Raw genomic sequence first — 18,232 nt, 5'->3', positions numbered from 1 at the left:
AAGTTTGCAAACGGTCTGGTTCATCCTCAAACAGTGGTCATGGAGAGGGATGAAGCACTTTGAGACATTCTGAGGTCATGAAAGGCGCAAAACAAAAGCAAGTTCTTTCTTTTTCCTTTATTAGTTTCTCTGTTTGCTGTTGGCCAAGATTTGGAGGAAGGGGGAGAAGAGAACGTCCCTGTAAATGTTGCATTTCAGAGTATGAAGATTGTAACAACATTTCACTATTGCCACATCCACCAACACAGAGAGAGAGAGAGAGAGAGACTCAGGAGGTGTCATCATCAGTTACATCCGGGTGGATGTCAATAAATGATCTTGCTGCATCTGGTGGATCTTCATATCGGGCAGAGCTCAGGCGGAGAGGATGCGCTGGAGTTTGGAATTGGCGCAGGCCCTGGTCGTGCTCGTGCTGTGGGTCTGCTCCGGCTCCGGGACCGGCTGTCCATGTTCGGATCGGGCTCTGTGCAAACCCGTGACCGTGGAGCATGAGTTCGAGGTGGGTGTTCGGGGCTTGGGGGTGGGTGTTCGTGGGCTGGGGGTGGGTGTTTGTGGGCCGGGGGTGGGTGTTCGGGGGCCGGGGGTGGGTGTTTGGGGGCCGGGGGTGGGTGTTCGTGGGTCGTGGGTGGGTGTTCGGAACAGTCTGAGGGGTGTGGGTCGGGGTGAGGGACAGGTGGAGCTATTGGGATGGGGGTAGAGTCGGGGGGAATGTCCGATTATTGTTGAAATGCAAAGTGTCTCATATTATAATCCGTATGTTAAAGTGTTAATATTGGTACAGTTACAGTTTGTATAAAATAGGACCAACCGTAGTATTGAGCAGTGCAAAGATATTTTAACAAGTGCAGCATCCATAAAATGTGTTTTAAAAAATATTTCTACAATGTGCAGAGTCTGAAATGATGTGTGATCTAACTCCTGCAGTGTGTCTGTCTAATACCATGGTTAAGGTCACCGGTTTGTGGTTTCCACAGAATATTGATCCCCAAAACACCAGTTAAAAATCCTGGAATCTCATGTCATAAAAATGACATTTTTCACTCATTGTAAAACTGGGACCTTGGCCACGATTAAACTGAATACAACGGAACAGATCTTTAAAAAATACATTGGTTGCAAAATGACTCTGTAACTGCTGACTGTATTGATGAGGTCAGTATTTACTTCAGAGCAATGTTACTAAGTGGGCAGTGTGGCAGCAACAAGAGCACCACCAATATAACCTGCAGGCTCGATGTGTTCATTCTGCTTTTATCCCACTTCCCCCACCTTCCCACCAACAAAACATTCTTCTGACAGATGGGTGGGATAAAAGTTTCCTCTGCCTGTTGGTTCCAAGAATGAATAAACTTGAATTTATGGAGCACCTCATGTCCTCAGGATGTCCCAAAGAACTTCACATGAAATGAATTACTTTTTGAAGTGTTGTCGGCAAACTCAGCAGCAATTTAAAAAAATTTGTTCATGGGATGTGGGCGTCGCTGGCAAGGCCAGCATTTATTGCCCATCCCTAATTGCCCTTGAGAAGGTGGTGGTGAGCCGCCTTCTTGAACCGCTGCAGTCCGTGTGGGGAAGGTTCTCCCACAGTGCTGTTCGGTAAGGAGTTCCATGATTTTGACAAGCGACGATGAAGGAACGTTGATATATTTCCAAGTTGAGATGGTGTGTGACTTGGAGGGGAACGTGCATATGGTGTTGTTCCGATGTGCCTGCTGCCCTTGTCCTTCGAGTTGGTAGAGTTTGTGGGTTTGTGTGGCGCTGTCGAAGAAGCCTTGGTGAGTTGCGACAATGCATCCCATGGATGGTACACACTGCAGCCACTGTGCTCCGGTGGTGAAGGGATTGAATGTTTCAGGTGGTGGATGGGGTAGCAATCAAGCGGGCTGCTTTGTCCTGGATGGTGTGGATTTCTTGAGTGTTGTTGGAGCTGCACTCATCCAGGCAAGTGGAGAGTATTCCATCACACTCTCCTGACTCGTGCCTTGTAGATGGTGGAAAGGCTTTGGGGAGTCAGGAGGTGAGTCAGTCGCCACAGAATACCCAGCCTCTGACTTGCTCTTGTAGCCACAGAATTTATATGGCTGGTCCAGTTAAGTTTCTGGTCAATGGTGACCCCCAGGATGTTGATGATAATGCCGTTGAATGTCAAGGGGAGGTGGTTAGACTCTCTCACATTGGAAATGGACATTGCCTGGCACTTGGCGTGAATGTTACTTGCCACTTATCAGCCCAAACCTGGATGTTGTCCAGGTCGTGTTACATACGGGCACGGACTGCTTCATTATTTGAGGGGTTGCGAATGGAACTGAATACTGTGCAATATTCAGTGAAAATCACCATTTCTGACCTTATGATGGAGGGAAGGTCATTGATGAAGCAGCTGAAGATGGTTGGGCCTTGGACACTACCCTGAGGAACTCCTGCAGCAATGTCTTGGGGCTGAGGTGATTGTCCTCCAACAAGCACTACCATCTTCCTTTGTGCTAGGTATGACTCCAGCCACTGGAGAGTTTTCCCCCTGATTCCCATTGACTTCAATTTTACTCGGGCTCCTTGGTGCCACACTCGGTCAAATACTGCCTTGATTTCAAGGGCTGTCACTCTCACCTCACCTCTGGAATTCAGCTCTTTTGTCCATGTTTGGACCAAGGCTGTAATGAGGTCTGGAGGCGGGAACCAAACTGAGCATCGGTGAGCAGGTTATTGGTGAGTAAGTGTCGTTTGATAGCATTGTCGATGACACCTTCCATCACTTTGCTAATGATTGAGAGTAGACTGATGGGGCAGTAATTGGCCGGATTGGATTTGTCCTGCTTTTTGTAGACAGGACATACCTGAGCAATTTTCCACATTGTTGGATAGATGCCAGTGTTGTTGCTGCACTGGAACAGTTTGGCTGGAGGCATTGCTAGTCCTGGAGCACGAATCAGCACTACAGTCGGGATGTTGTCGGGGCCCATAACTTGGCACTTCTTGCTGAAGATGGTTGCAAACACATCAGCCTTGTCTTTAGCACTTACGTGCTGGACTCTGCCATCATTGAGGATGAGCATCTATACAGAGCCTCCTCCTCCCGTTAGTTGTTTAATTGTCCACCACCATTCACGACTGGGTGTGGCAAGACTGCAGAGCTTTGATCTGATCCGTTGGTTGTGGAATCATTTCGCTCTGTGTATGGCATGTTGCTTCCGCTGTTTAGCATGCATGTCGTCCTGTGTTGTAGCTTGACCTGGTTGGCACCTCATTTATTGGTACGCCTGGTGCTGCTCCTGGCATGCTCTTCTGCACTCCTCAATCAACCAGGGTTGATCCCCTGGCTTGTTGGTAATGGTAGAGAGAGGAATATGCCGGGCTATGAGGTTACAGATTGTGCTGGAATACAATTCTGCTGATATGTTCAGAGCAAGGTCCCACAAACAGCAAGTTGCGTGAATGAACAGTTAATGTGTTTCTGCTGATGTTGGTTGAGAGAAAAGTGTTGGCCAGGACACCAAGAGAACTCCCTGCTCTTCAATATTGCCAGTGGTCTATTAGATCCCCTTTAACATCTCATCCAAAAGACAACCCCTCCAACAATGCAGCACTCTCTCATTACTGCACAAAAGTGCCAGCTTGGATGATGCATGTTTGATAGTCTCAGTCCAAATCAAAGGGCCCAAATCACAAAACTGTGATGAACTAAACTGCAGCACTAAATAGGCAGTCTCATTTGAGAACACAGGATGGTTGGTGTGGGAAATGGAAAAATGTCACACTGGTGCAGTATGAGCTGTTTCTCTTTCTCGGGAACTATATTCTGATCTAGTCTTGCTGGTCTCATGGTAGAAATGCTTGATTTGACACCAGGTAGCTTAAATGGAAACGTTTTTAAACTGTAACTCTAAAGTTGCTTGTAAAATGAGTTTATTTAGTTTAAGTTGTCCTTTTGAATTGTATTGAGCACCAACACTTGGAATGGAGTATTGGGATGTGAGCTCCTTTTCCTCATGTTGTTCAGTTCCTCTCACCTGCACTATTGTGGAGATGGAAGCTCTGAGAGGTTGTTCCTCTTTAGCATATTCTTTTCTCTGGTGGCTGCATTTAGATCGACAATGGTGGTAACCTGAGAATCAGTTCACCAGCCGTTCCTTACCCCGTAACCTGGGGAATTGATAATGGGCCAAATTTTGCTCTACAGGGCATCTCACAGTGCTTGCCGTTACTTGGACCTGCCCTTGCACGTTTTTGAGTGGCAAGTTGCTGAAAGTGCGAACTGATAACGGGGCAGCGAGTGAAACAGGGCATTTGGGAGCTGAGTGAACAGGACAAGCAACAGGGTATCTCCTTAACCAATGAGATTGAAGGATTGTGAAATTAACAGCGCAAGGATTGAGAAGGAAGTGTAAATTAGAGTGGGCGAATTCAATGTCAAATCAGGTACAGAAAGAGAAATAAAGAGAGGAAAAGAAAGATTGGATTAAAAGAGGGGGAAAAAAGCGAGTGAAAGGGGAAGTAAAAAAAAGTTTGAATTTTAAATTTCCATTTTTAAATCTCCAACAGCAATTAAATCCTGAAGGAATGAGACTCCACTCTTGTAATAGTTAATTTTCAGTGCCAGAGATCTTGATTGCCGATAATGAACACATTCACCGTCGTTAAAAAGGTACTTAGACTGGAATGGAAAAGACGTAACTTTCCATGGCGAGTTTAGTTTGAATCTCCTGCGCAAATACATGAACTTTACGTCGTTCAATGAATTTTAACGGTGAGCAAGATAGCGAGATGCTGTTTTCATGAAGCTAACAGCGGAGCAGCCCAACTCGGTCATCAACTTGTGGATGTTTGAGTTTAACTGCGTATCTGCCCCTCGCCTGAAGTTGCTGTACCATTTACACATAAATAAAACGAGCGCCATTAGCCTCACCATTATTTTGTCAACAAAATCTGGGCCATTGATTGTGAAAATATATATTTTTTAAATGGCAGTTTTCTGCCCTTCATTACTGCAATTGACTGCTTTATTTTGTACCAGGTCTTTGTCTTTGATGTTGGAGGAAAGGATTGGAAGTATTATGACTGGTCTAAGGTTACGACTATTGCAGCCTTTGGACCTTACGATCCTGAGCTTTTGTGTTATGCTCATGCGAATCAAGTTCGAGTTGTCCTGAGAGGTAAGTAATTTTTTCACAGAAAAAACAAATGTCCTTCTGTCTTCCAATGCAAGCTGTATTATTGAGAACCACATAAAAAGACATTCAGTGCACAGCCTTGAATTGCGACCTTACAGTGCTGAAATTCCTCTCCAGCTCCTGCACAACTCAAGCTAATAATTGCACATTCCATCTATAATATATTAAAATCTTACATCCACACACACACCTCCTGCCTACAAAACCTTACTTTCTATTGTCAAGTTTTTCACACTTTTGTGGCAACTTTTTCCATTTATAAATTCCTCTGTCCACATTTATAATGATGTGGAGATGCCGGTGATGGACTGGGGTTGACAATTGTAAACAATTTTACAACACCAAGTTATAGTCCAGCAATTTTATTTGAAATTACACATTTATAATGGGAACTGTCTCCGTAAACTTGATGCACTGTAATTACATCCTCCCCACCAGTGGTGGCACTGTCGCACCTCTGTTTTGCATCTTTCAGCTCAAACTGCCATTTAAATAAAAATTACAATTGATCAAAGTATTATATTAAAAATTAGGACAAAAGTTATGATTTCACAATGGGTTCTGAGTTACATCTGAACACCCTGGTTGAATTATCCCCCACACTCCAATCCTGCTTCGTCTGAATACGACACAAGTCTGGACTCTCTTTGTCCATTGCCATGGGAGATTGACTGGTGATGTATTTTTATTCTACTTTTCACCTCCCAAACTTGCTGGGTTCGTGAGCACTGAGCGGGAGTCTTCTGATCTCGGAGTAGGGGAGGGGAAGAATTCTGAGGAGGGAGATTGTGGGATCCAGCAAGGACTCAGGAGATGGTCAGGGATTGCTGGGATCTGGCAGTATTGGGGAGATGAGGGAATGGAGGGTCTAACATGTCTTGTTGGGGAGGAGTGGGTTCTAATGGAATGGGACCCAAACTGCTATTGACATCTTTGGAAGCATCAGTCCCTCACCCCTCACATGTTCCTGCAAGTTAGGTGCCCGAACCACCGCTTCCCTCATCGTCGCCCTATTCCGATCTTCTGTACTTGCCTTGAGCATTTAAGCAGAAATGCTTGGTTAAGAAAGCCTTAAAAAGCGCAAACAAATCACTGGGGTTCATTTCTAGAGGAAAATAATTCACAGCAGAGAAGTTATGTTAATCTTGTATAGGTCCTTGGTTAGAAAACACTGAGAGTACTGTGCACAGTTCTGGTCTCCATACTACAAAAAGATACAGAAGTACTGGAGAAAGTGCAAAAAGGGTTTACAAGGATGATATCAGAACTGAGAGAGTATAACTATCAGGAAAGACTGAACAGGCTGGGGCTCTTTTCTCTGGAAAAGAGAAGGCTGGGACGTGATCTGATAGAGGTATTTAAAATTATGAATGGGTTCGATTGGGCATATGGAGAGAAGAATTGGCAAGATGTAACGAGTGCCACAGGAATCAGTGTCCTAGTACATGAATCACAAAAAGTTATTATGCAGGTACAGCAAGTGATTAGGAAGGCAAATGGAATATTGTCATTTATTGCAAGGGGAATGGAATCTTAAAGTAGAGATGTTTTGCTCCAGTTGTGCAGGGCATTGGTGAGACCACATCTGGAATACTGTGTGCAGTTTTGGTCTTCTTATTTAAGAAAGGACATAATTGCTTTGGAGGGAGTTCAGAGAAGGTTCACTCAACTGATTCCTCAGAAGAGGGGGTATCTTGAGAGAAAAGGTTGAACAAGTTGGGCCTGTATACACTGGAGTTTAGAAGAACGAGAGGTTATCATATTGAAACATACAAGGTCCTGAGGGGACGAGAAGGGGTAGATGATGAGAGGAGGTTTCCCTTTGTGGGAGATACTAGAACTAGTGGCCACCAGTTTAAAAATTATGGGTCTCCCATTTAAGACGGAAATGAGGAGGAATTTTTTCTCTCACAGGGTCGTGAGTCTGTGGAACTCCCTTGCCAGAGAACGGTGGAGGCAGGGTCATTGAATATTTCTAAGGCTGAGTACGATAGATTCCTGATTAACAAGGGAGTCAAAGGTTGTAGTAGGTGGACAGGTAAGTAGGGTTGAGGTCACAATCAGATCAATCATGACCTTACCAAATAGCAGAGCAGGCTCGAGGGGCTGAATGGCCTACTCCAGCTCTCGTATGTTCATATGTTCGTATTTTTCCATTTGTGGGCGAGTCCAAAACTAGAGGTAATCCAAATCAATAAGATAGTCACAAATAAATCCAAAAGGGAATTCAGGAAAAACTTATTTCGTCAGTGAGTGGAAAGAATGTGGAACTTGCTACCACATGGAGTGGCTGATGCAAATGACATAGATGCATTTAAGGGGAAGCTGCAGAAGTATATGAGGGAGAAGGATATGTCCAGGCTTTGGAGACAGGCTGAGGCCTTCAAATAAAAACTTCACTTGTCTTTAAAGTCTTTGCTTCAAGCAAAGACACTAAAAGACACAAAAGAAAATTAGTTGGATAAATTTAAACATGTTATTGTGAAATGTCATTTTTTGAATTTGTATTTTATTTTAGAAACTCTTATTTTATAAATTAAATATTGCAGTTACTGAGGAAAAACATGGTCCATGAAAAACAGTTTCAGCTGCAGGTTGAGAAATCTGTTCCACACCATCACTTGGTGGCCGTAGTGTGGAACTGCATCACCACAGGCCACATTATGGGCAAAATCCTGTTATAAAGGAGACAGGACGGGCGTCACTGGATGCGAACACAATTAAAATAGAAAAACAAAAGACACTGTTGACACAGAACTTTTGAATAGAAAGATGACAGGACATACTGTTTTTAACAACCTATAAATAGATAGGTGGAACTTTTATTCCCTGGCACAGCAGCAGTCTGCCACTGATGCCAGGATTTAGAATGAAGAATGCAGTTTAATGAAAGCTCCACCCAATTGTGTCCAGAGCCCAGCACACACGCTCCATTCTTCCGACTCTGGGCGACTGAGATTTCTCCTCTTCCACCATCAATGGCAGAACCTTCAGCTGTTACTGTCTTGAACTCCAGATTCTACTTCTTCAACTTCTTTGTCTTGCTATTTCTCTTCCTATCTTCGAAAGCCTCATCAAAACCTACCTGTTTGACTGTGCCTTTGGTCACTTCCCTCACGTGTCAGCTTGGCTCAGTGGTAGCACTGTGTCTCTCCTCCTGGGTCAGAAGGTTTTGGGTTTACTCCAGGACTTGACACAGAAGTGCAGTACTGAGGGAATGCTGCATTGCCAGAGGTGCTGTGTTTCAGATGAGACCTGAAACAAAGGCTCCACCTGTCTGTTCAAGTGGATGTAAAAGACCCCATTGGCACAATTCAAAGAACAGGGAGTTCTCCTGGTGTCCTGGACAACATTCATCCCTCAACCGACATCACCAAAACAGATTAACTGGCCATTTATCTAATTTCCTGTTTGTGGGGCCTTTCTGGGCACAAATTAACTATCACATCTGCTTGCAAAGCAACAGTGATTACGCTTCAAAAATAATTAATTGGCTATGAAGCATTTAAGGACATCCTGAGGATGTGTCAGGCACTATGTCAATGCAAATTCGAGCTAAATCTCCCTCTACTACTTCCGACTTGATGTTGGCAGTTCTGTCCTGCAAAGTGTCTTGGGACACAATGTTGTGCGAAACATGCTCTATAATTGGAAGTTGTTTCTTCACCCTTCACCAGGAGTTTTTATACTATGGAACATTGTATACAGACAACGCCGAGCAAATTGGATCGATGAGCAATTGCAGTTGGCAAAAAGGCAATTTATGGATGGAATCAATTTGGATGTGAACATTGCTGCTGGAAATGCATCTGTCGGCTATTTCTTCATGCCTCAACTGGTTTCCGAAACCATGGATGTGTTCCACCGTGAAATACCTGGGTCTCAGGTGAAGGAGCCATTTTTTTCATTGAATGGGGATAAGCAATTTACTTTCTACTTAATTATGAAGGAAGATTGATATTTTTCTGGATAAGTGAATTGAAATCATGATTTTTCGCTGCTGTTTATCAGTGCATCATCTTGTTACAAAGCTGCTTTGACAATTGCTGAGGTTAGAAATTTGAGATTGAATCAGTTTAAGCTGGATATGCAGCAAACTTGATGCTGCATCACTTGTAGCCCAGAATGATACAAGTGACTTGAGTTCCAGCTTCCATGCATGGGATGGTTCGAACTGTAATTTTCACATCGGTTCTCAGAAGGTTACAGCACAGTAGGAGGCCATTTGGCCCAGCGTGCCTGTTCTGGCTCTTTGAAAGAGCTAACTAATTAATCCCACTCCCCTGTTCTTTCCCAACGGCCCTGGAATTTTTTCCCCTTCAATTATTTATCCAATTCCCTTTTGAAAGTTACTATTGAATCTGCTTCCACCACCCTTTCTGGTTTTGCATTCCAGATCATAACAACTCTCTGTGTAAAAAAAATTCTCCTCATCTCCCCTCTCATTCTTTTGCCAATCTCCTTAAACCTGTGTCCTCTGGCTATCAACCCTCCTGCCACTGGGAGCATTTTCTCCTTATTTACTCCATCAAAACCCTTCTTCAAAGGAAGAAAAACTTGTCTTAATGGAGATCCCTTTGACATCCTTCAGAAATGTCCCACAGTTCATATCCAATGAGTTACTTTGAAATAAAGGGACTATTAAGGAGGCAAAAAAAGAAATCACTCGCTGCATTTTTATTGGGTAAAGTTTGAAGCAGACTTTTACTGCTGAGAAGATTGCACATAACGGACTTTGCTAACTCAGATTACAGTGATATAATTCTTGACCTGAGGCTCCCGAATGCCTTCTTGTTCAGGCAGTGACTACATGAGCCATGCAAATCCTGGTTCGTGCTGAGTTATCTGATTTCAGCTGGGATGTTGGAGGGCACAATTTACCCCGAGTGCCACTGGGTCGGGGAAGGTCAAATGAACCATCTGATCATTATCTGGAAACCTCCCACTGGAAGTGTGACCGTGCAGATGGCCACCAATTGGGTTATACCCCCACCCATGTTAAAATAGCCTGCCAGCACTCAATGTCTGGCCTCACATAAAAGAACTTTGGCCAATTTGACTCGGTATTGGAGTGTGGCTGGCCCTTTTGGGACTACAATTTGGTCACAACTTAATGCCTTTTGGAGAGGAGGAGAGAAAATTGATGGAAAATTGGAGGAAGAAGGTGAGTGAGCAGTGGGGAATTGAACCTGATTAATATTTGATAACCGAGGATCCTATTAATTCTAGCTCACAATTTGCCCCAACTTTATCCTGTTCCTTTTTATACAGTCATGAACACTGTCGAACTCCTAACCTGTTAAATTCACAGCTCCCATGGAGCATGTGCGAGTGCATATAAAAACCATATAACTACTAGTGATATCCAACATAAGGTATGAGATGAAACTAACTTCTTCTTGTTACTCTTTGGCCCTTAGGTCACATTTAACGTGCCTTGGTCTCCAGACTGCATTGATGGCCGATGCTATGACTTTTTGAGAATTGCAAATTCCTGTGACTTTTTATTTGTGATGTCCTATGATATGCAGAGTCAAATGTGGGACAATTGCTTTGCAAAGGCAAATGCTCCCTATTACCAGACTTTATCAGGTATGTACAATAAGACCATCTGGTTCAGGGTCTACCTGCCCGATATCAATGTGAATCTAAGACCCTCATTATTATTTTCCCCATTTAGGTTACTCCGCTTATATCAATCTGGGAATTGATTCCAGAAAGCTCGTGTTGGGAGTTCCATGGTATGGTTATGACTATCCTTGCACACAGTTTTTTGAGGTAAGGTTTTGTCATTATCTGGCTTTCAGTAATCCGAATTATTTAGAATAGACTATTGTAAACCATTACAAAAGAGCCAGAGGTGATCTGGGGAAACATTTTTTTTATGCAGCGAGTTGTTATGATCTGGAATGCACTGCCTGAAAGGGTGGTGGAAGCAGATTTAATATTCACTTTCAAAAGGGAATTGGATAAATACTTGAGGGGAAAAATTTACAGGGCGATGGGGAAAGAGCAGAGGAATGGGACTAATTGGATAGTTCTTGTGACGAGCCAGCACAGGCATGATGGGCCGAATGACCTCCTCCCTTGCTGTACTTACTATGATACTATGATGTTATGATTGTCTTGTTGCTGTGCAAAATATCCCATTGATTCACTGTTCTGGAGAAATTATTTGTTTGCAGTGCTTGCTCTCTGGGCTTACCTTATCTGTGCTATTTAACATTTTATTCCACTGAGGCCTCCCCTTAACTGCATTCTTCTCGGCTGTAAATCTTAAGCTTCTCTAATCTTTTCTCAAAGCTCATCCCTTTAACACAAGGGATCATAAGAACATAGGAACAGGAGGAGGCCATTCAGCCTCTCAAGCTGTTCCACCATTCAATTAGATCATGTCTGATCTGTATCTTCATTCCATCTACACACGTTGGTTCCATAACCCTTAATACCCTTCCCGAACAAAAATCTATCAATTTCAGTTTTGAAGTTTTCAATTGACCGAGCCTCAACAGCTTTTTGGGGGAGAGAATTCCAGATTTCCACGGCCCTTTTCGTGAAGAAGTGCTTCCTGACATCACCCCTGAACAGCCTTGCTCTAATTTTCAGGTTATGTCCCCTTGTTCTGGACTCTCACACCAGAGGAAATACTTTCTCTCTATCTACCCTTTCAACTGCTTTGATCATCTCAAACACATCAATTACATCACTCCGTAATCTTCTATATTCAGTCTTGTTGCTGTCTATTTGAAATTAGAACCTTGTCCTTGTCTATAAATGTACTATTTAATTTTATATATTTCAGTGAGAGACCCTCCTGTCTAAATTGTAAAACTTATGTTTCTCTAATTGTTCCTCTTTACACTTAGAGATCAGTCATGTTGTTACTGCATTTTTGAAGTTCCCAAAGTAACTATATTTTCATCCTTTTGTATTTTCAGACTGGTAGGTGTGTATTGGAAAAGATTCCTTTCCGAGGTGCCCCTTGCAGTAATGCAGCTGGACGTCAGGTCCCATACAAAGAGATCGTACAGCATGTGCACAAATCAATTACTGGCAGATATTGGGATGATGAGCAGAAAGTCCCGTCTTATATCTACATGGTAAGACTGTCAATCAAAACACAATGGAGAGTTGTGCATTGTCCATTCTTTGCAGAATGCAAACCTTGCAGTATTTCATGATTCAATATTCCCTGTGTGCAGGATTCAGCACAGTTCAGAATGTACAGTTTATACAGTAGAAAATGTGTGTCGTTGGAGAATAGCCAAGAAAATGGGAGTTGACAGACAAAGCACCAAACCCAGTTCCGTTTGTTCAGACATTGTGTATGACCAGTTGCAAAAAATGAGATGAGCTGTGGTCTTTTCAAATCGATCACTTTACACAACCCATATTGACCCTCCTGTGAAAATTAGCGATTGTTTCGTTTGTGAAATGTGTGCCCCTGTCTCCCATTTGATGATCAATTTAGCACAAAAGATTGACGGTAGCGTACCCTGTACATAAGAAAACTGCACAGTAGCAAATACCACACACTCTCGACCTACTGTATTCTAATGTCCTTCAGGGAAGGAAACCTGCCGTCCTTACCCGGTCTGGCCTATATGTGACTCCAGACCCACAGCAATGTGGTTGATTCTTAATTGCCCTCTGAAATGGCCTAGCAAACCACTCAGTTGTAAAATCCAGATACGAAAAGTCATAATAAGAATAAAACCGGATGGACCACCCGGCATCGGACCACTAGGCACCGGACACGACAACGGCAAACCAAGCCCAGTCGACCCTGCAAAGTCCTCCTCACTCACATCTGGGGACTTGTGCCAAAATTGGGAGCGCTGTCCCACAGACTAGTCAAGCAACAGCCTGACACAGCCATACGCACATATCTTTCAACCAACTTCCCAGACTCTTCCATCACCATCCCTGGGTATGTCCTGTCTTCATCAATGACCTTCCCTCCATCATAAGGTCAGAAATGGGGATGTTCGCTGATGATTGCACAGTGTTCAGTTCCATTCGCAACCCCTCAAATAATGAAGCAGTCTGATCCCGCACGCAGAAAGACCTGGACAACATCCAGGCTTGGGCTCATAAGTGGCAAGTAACATTCGCGCCAGATAAGTGACAGGCAATGCCCATCTCCAACAAGAGAGGGTCCAACCACCTCCCCTTGACATTCAACGGCATTACCATCACCAAATCCCCCACCATCAACATCCTGGGGGTCACCATTGACCAGAAACTTAACTGGACCAGCCATATAAATACTGTGGCTACGAGAGCAGGTCAGAGGCTGGGTATTCTGTGGCGAGTGACTCACCTCCTGACTCTCCAAAGCCTTTCCACCAACTACAAGGCACAAGTCAGGAGTGTGATGGAATACTCTCCACTTGCTTGGATGAGTGCAGCTCCAACAACACTCAGGAAGCTCGACACCATCCAAGATAAAGCAGCCGCTTGATTGGTTCCACCACCCTAAACATTCACTCCCTTCACCACCGGCGCACAGTGGCTGCAGTGCGTACTATCCACAGGATGCACTGCAGCCACTCGCCAAGGCTTCTTCGACAGCACCTCCCAGACCCGCGACCTCTACCATCTCGAAGGACAAGAGCAGCAGGCACATGGAAACAACACCACCTGTATGTTCCCTTCCAAGTCACATACCATCCCGACTTGGAAATATATCGCCGTTCCTTCATCGTCACTGGGTCAAAATCCTGGAACTCCCTTCCTAACAACACTGTGGGAGAACCGTCACCACACGGACTGCAGCAGTTCAAGAAGGCGGCTCACCACCACCTTCTCAAGGGCAATGAGGGATGGGCAATAAATGCCGGCCTCGCCAGCGACGCCCACATCCCATGAACGAATATAAAAAAATACCTAGTCACATGTCTAATTGACGTTGGCCAAGTTTGCTGAGATACTTGATGCACTGCAGTCAAAGGCTGTGATGCTTGAGCTTTCAGCAGTAACATTGAAATCATGTTTTCCACCTTTCGATTGCAATATTTTGTTCCTTTGAGCAATTTGAAAAGATTATTTTGAAATGATAGAATGTTCCACATTGAGTTAAATCAGACCTTGGATAATTCGATTTATTTTTTTAAATCATTTTCTCTGGAGGCCCATGCTAACTCTGACTTGCAAGTCATCTATCTCTTTCTATTTCCCCCAAATCATTTTTTTCCCAATCAAACACCATAATCTTTTGACTTGTTGCATCTGAATTGACATCTGGGCTGTTCATGTGGATTTTTCGAAGTTGCTGTACTGAGGGAGTGCTGCACTGTCGGAGGTGCCGTCCTTCAGATGACACGTTAAACTGAGGTCCCGTCTGTGCTTTCAATGTGTGCCTTATGTTCATATGTTGCACAGCATCCAGATGAGTTAATTGGTTTGGGTGTTAAAAAAGATAGACTTGGAGCTGCTCCTGCTCCGTTCCCGTTACTTGTGTGGACGTGCAGCGGAAAACCGCGTTTGTGCACGGAAATGGAGTTTCTGCCGACGGTCAGGGGACGGAGTGGGAGAAGCCCTGAGGAAATTGCCGGCCGTAGCCGTAAGTCCCTAATTTTTGAGTTTGTTTTGCTCATTTGTCATTGTGCATTTTCTCATCGTACATTTCAGTCCATTCTGTCTTCTGCTGATGAAGATTTTCAGCATAGTGTCTCGAACTGAGCATTGACACAAACCCCTCGCTCCTATCTGTGTAACTCTTTATTTTCTTATGGCAGGTTAATAATACATTTCATGAGGTCTGGTATGACGATCCACAGAGCATTTCAATTAAGTCAGCGATCATGAAGAAATTGAGACTCCGTGGCATAGGCATGTGGAATGGAAATATGCTGAACTACAGTGATGATCATTTCATAGTAAAGCAAACTGAAGACATGTGGAATGCTCTTTGCCCTTTGTGAGGAAAATAGCGACCTTGAACCATCTAATCTTAACAGAATGTAATCATTTAATTTTGCAAGTAAACTCAGCAAAAAGTGAGCAAGCTTCCAACATTAGAAATTAAAGATAACGCAGATCTTGGAAACAGATGTAACATTTTGTCAAGCTAACGAATTTCTATTCAATGAAAAGAAAATGTACGAATACAATTTGTACTCCAAGATCTGGTCACTTCAGGCATCTCAAGTTGTTTACAAAATGCATCAAATCTGTATTGACTTTCATAATGCTTAATGATAGTGCAGGTTAAAACATCTCGCCGCTAATTATTTACAATTCAGGAAACAAGTCAGTTTTCCGTTGGGTAATAATCCAATTCTGATATGCACACGCGTGTTGTCTGTTTTATGCACATCTTAATTCTTGACAATGATTTTGATGATTTTATTTTGCTTAGTTATCATTTTGAACCTCGATAACTTTAATTTTCAACTTTCCTCCATTAAGGGGGGGTGAACGGACCAGATAATAGTATCCTGTGTACTGCTAGTATTTTTATTTAATTGTAATATTACAAGACAATGTAACCATTTGAATTTTATTCCACCTGAGTGCTTCACAATTGTCTATTCTTGAAAAGCAATTTAAATTTTTACGGGAACACGTATTTCACAAAATAAAATGTGATGTTTCCAAAGTAAGTGTTTTAGTTGTGTTGCTCCAGGAAAGTGGGGATTGTGTAAATATAAAACAATTGTGGTACCGGTTAAAAAAATTCCCCTCAAGTCTAATCTTGGCACATATATTTAGTAGTCCTTAGTTAATCACTTGCCCTCCCCGTTGCCAACATGTGAAACTCAGTGTTGGGGGGAGGGAGGTCTGTGTCTCATTTTATCTTTATTTACTTTGTAATATTACCAGCAAGAATTGTCCTGGTCTTTATTCCTGAAACAGTTTTCTTCTTTCACAATATTGTTTGACGAATATAGTTCAGAATTTGTTAATATGTGACAGTGGAATACCCTAATATAGAATCATAGAAATTTACAGTACAGAAGGAGGCCATTCGGCCCATCATGTCTGTGCCGACCAATAAAGAGCCATCTCGCCTGATCCCACTTTCCAGTTCCTGGTCCATAGCCCTGTAGGTTGTGGCATTTCAAGTGCATATCCAAGTACCCTTTAAATGCAATGAGGGTTTCTGCCTCTACCAGCCTTTCAGGCAGTGAGTTCCAGACCCTCACCACCCTCTGGATGAAAACATTTTTCTTCAACTCCCCTCTACCAATTACTTTAAATCTATGCCACCTGGTCATTGATCCCTCTGCTGAGGGAACGAGGTCCTTCCTATCCACTCTCGCTCGGCCCCTCATGATTTTATACACCTCATTTAAATCTTCCCTCAGCCTCCTCTGTTCCAAAGAAAACAACCCCAGCCGAACTAATTTTTCCTCTTAGCTAAAATTCTCCTGTCCTGGCAACATCCTCATAAATCTCCTCTGTACCCTCTCGAGTGCAATTACATCTTTCCTGTAATGTGATGAACAGAAATGTATGCAATACTCCAGCTGTGGCCTAACTAGTGTTTTATACAGTTCAAGCATAACCACCTTGCTCTTAAATTCTATGCCTCGGCCAATAAAGGAAAGTATCCCATTTGCCTTCTTTGCGAGAACCAGGCTGAATATAGAAAGTTCAGAGGGAAAGTGAGAAAGGAAATAAGAGGGGCAAAGAGAGAATATGAGAATAGATGGGCGGCCAACATAAATGGGAATGCAAAAGTCTTCTATAGGCATGTGAACAGTAAAGGGGTAGTAAGAGGAGGGGTGGGGCCATTAAGGACCATGAAGGAGAACCACTCATGGAGGTAGGTACCTACATGGCTGAGGTACTAAATGAATACTTTGCATCTGCCTTTACCGAGGAAGAAGATGCTGCCAGGGTCTCAGTAATGGAAGACATAGTTGAGATACCAGATGGATTAAAAATTGATGAAGAAGAGGTACCAGAGAGGCTAGTGAAACTTAAAGTAAATAAGTCACCCGGTCTGGATGGGATGCACCCTACGTTGCTGAGGGAAGGAAGGGTGGAAATTGCGGAGGTACTGGCCATAATCTTCCAAACATCGTTAGATACGGTGGTGTTGCCAGAGGACTGGAGAATTGTAAATGTTCACCCTTGTTCAAAAAAGGGTGGAAGGATAAACCCAGCAACTATAGGCCAGTCAGTTTAACCTCGGTGGTGGGGAAACTTTTAGAAACGATAATCTGGGACAGAATTAGCAGTCACTTGGACAAGTGTGGATTGATGAGGGGAAGCCAGCACAGATTTGTTAAAGGCAAATCGTGTTTAACTAACTTGATGGAGTTTTTTGATGAGGTAACAGAGAGGGTAGATGAGGGCAATGCAGTTGATGTGGTGTATATGGACTTTCAAAAGGCGTTTGATAAAGTGCCACATAACAGGCTCGTCATCAAAATTGAAGCCCATGGAATAAAAGGGGCAGTAGCAGCATGGATACAGAATTGGCTAAGTGACAGGAAACAGAGGATAGTGGTGAACGTTTATTTTTCGGATGGGAGGGAGGTATACAGTGGTGTTCCCCAGGGGTTGGTACGAGGACCACTGCTTTTCTTGATTATATTAATGACTTGGACTTGGGTATGGAGGGCACAGTTAAAACATTTGCAGATGATACAAAACTTGGAAACGTAGTGAACAGTGAGGAGGATAGTTATAGACATCAAGAGGATATAGACAGGCTGGTGGAATGGGCGGACACGTGGCAGATGAAATTTAATGCAGAAAAATGCAAGGTGATACATTTTGGTAAGAAGAACGAGGAGCGGCAATATAAACCAAAGGACACAATTGTAAAAGGGGTGCATGAACAGAGAGATCTGGGGGAGTGTGCATACAAATCTTTGAAGGTGGCAGGGCAGGTTGAGAAAGTGGTTAAAAACCATATGGAGTCCTGGGCTTTATAAATAGAGGCATGGAGTACAAAAGCAAGGAAGTCATGATGAACCTTTATAAAACCCTGGTTCGGCCACAGCTGGAGTATTGTGTCCAGTTCTGGGCACCGCACTTTTGGAAAGATGTGAAAGCCTTCGAGGGGGAGCAGAAGAGATTTACTGGAATGATTCCAGGGATGAGGG

At 43.4% G+C, this 18,232-nt stretch overlaps 1 protein-coding gene across 1 annotated transcript; it reads left to right on the top strand.

The window, feature by feature from the left end:
- Window positions 1-367: 367 nt before the first annotated feature.
- LOC137324950 (di-N-acetylchitobiase-like) lies at window positions 368-15,094 on the top strand. Its single transcript, XM_067989641.1, has 7 exons — window positions 368-499; window positions 5,012-5,150; window positions 8,846-9,054; window positions 10,589-10,760; window positions 10,849-10,946; window positions 12,107-12,268; window positions 14,909-15,094. Exons 1-7 carry the CDS (start codon window positions 368-370, stop codon window positions 15,092-15,094), a joined length of 1,098 nt encoding a protein of 365 aa, XP_067845742.1.
- Window positions 15,095-18,232: the final 3,138 nt, after the last annotated feature.

Source organism: Heptranchias perlo, chromosome 9 (assembly GCF_035084215.1).
Source record: "Heptranchias perlo isolate sHepPer1 chromosome 9, sHepPer1.hap1, whole genome shotgun sequence".
Classification (NCBI taxonomy): domain Eukaryota; kingdom Metazoa; phylum Chordata; class Chondrichthyes; order Hexanchiformes; family Hexanchidae; genus Heptranchias; species Heptranchias perlo.
This window is presented reverse-complemented; position numbering and strand designations above follow the sequence as displayed.

Coding starts and splice junctions, on each gene's coding strand:
- LOC137324950 (XM_067989641.1), top strand. CDS start 368: ATGCGCTGGAGTTTGGAATTGGCGCAGGCCCTGGTCGTGCTCGTGCTG. Junction 5,151..8,845: donor AGTTCGAGTTGTCCTGAGAG/GTAAGTAATTTT, acceptor ACCCTTCACCAG/GAGTTTTTATACTATGGAAC. Junction 10,761..10,848: donor CTATTACCAGACTTTATCAG/GTATGTACAATA, acceptor TTCCCCATTTAG/GTTACTCCGCTTATATCAAT.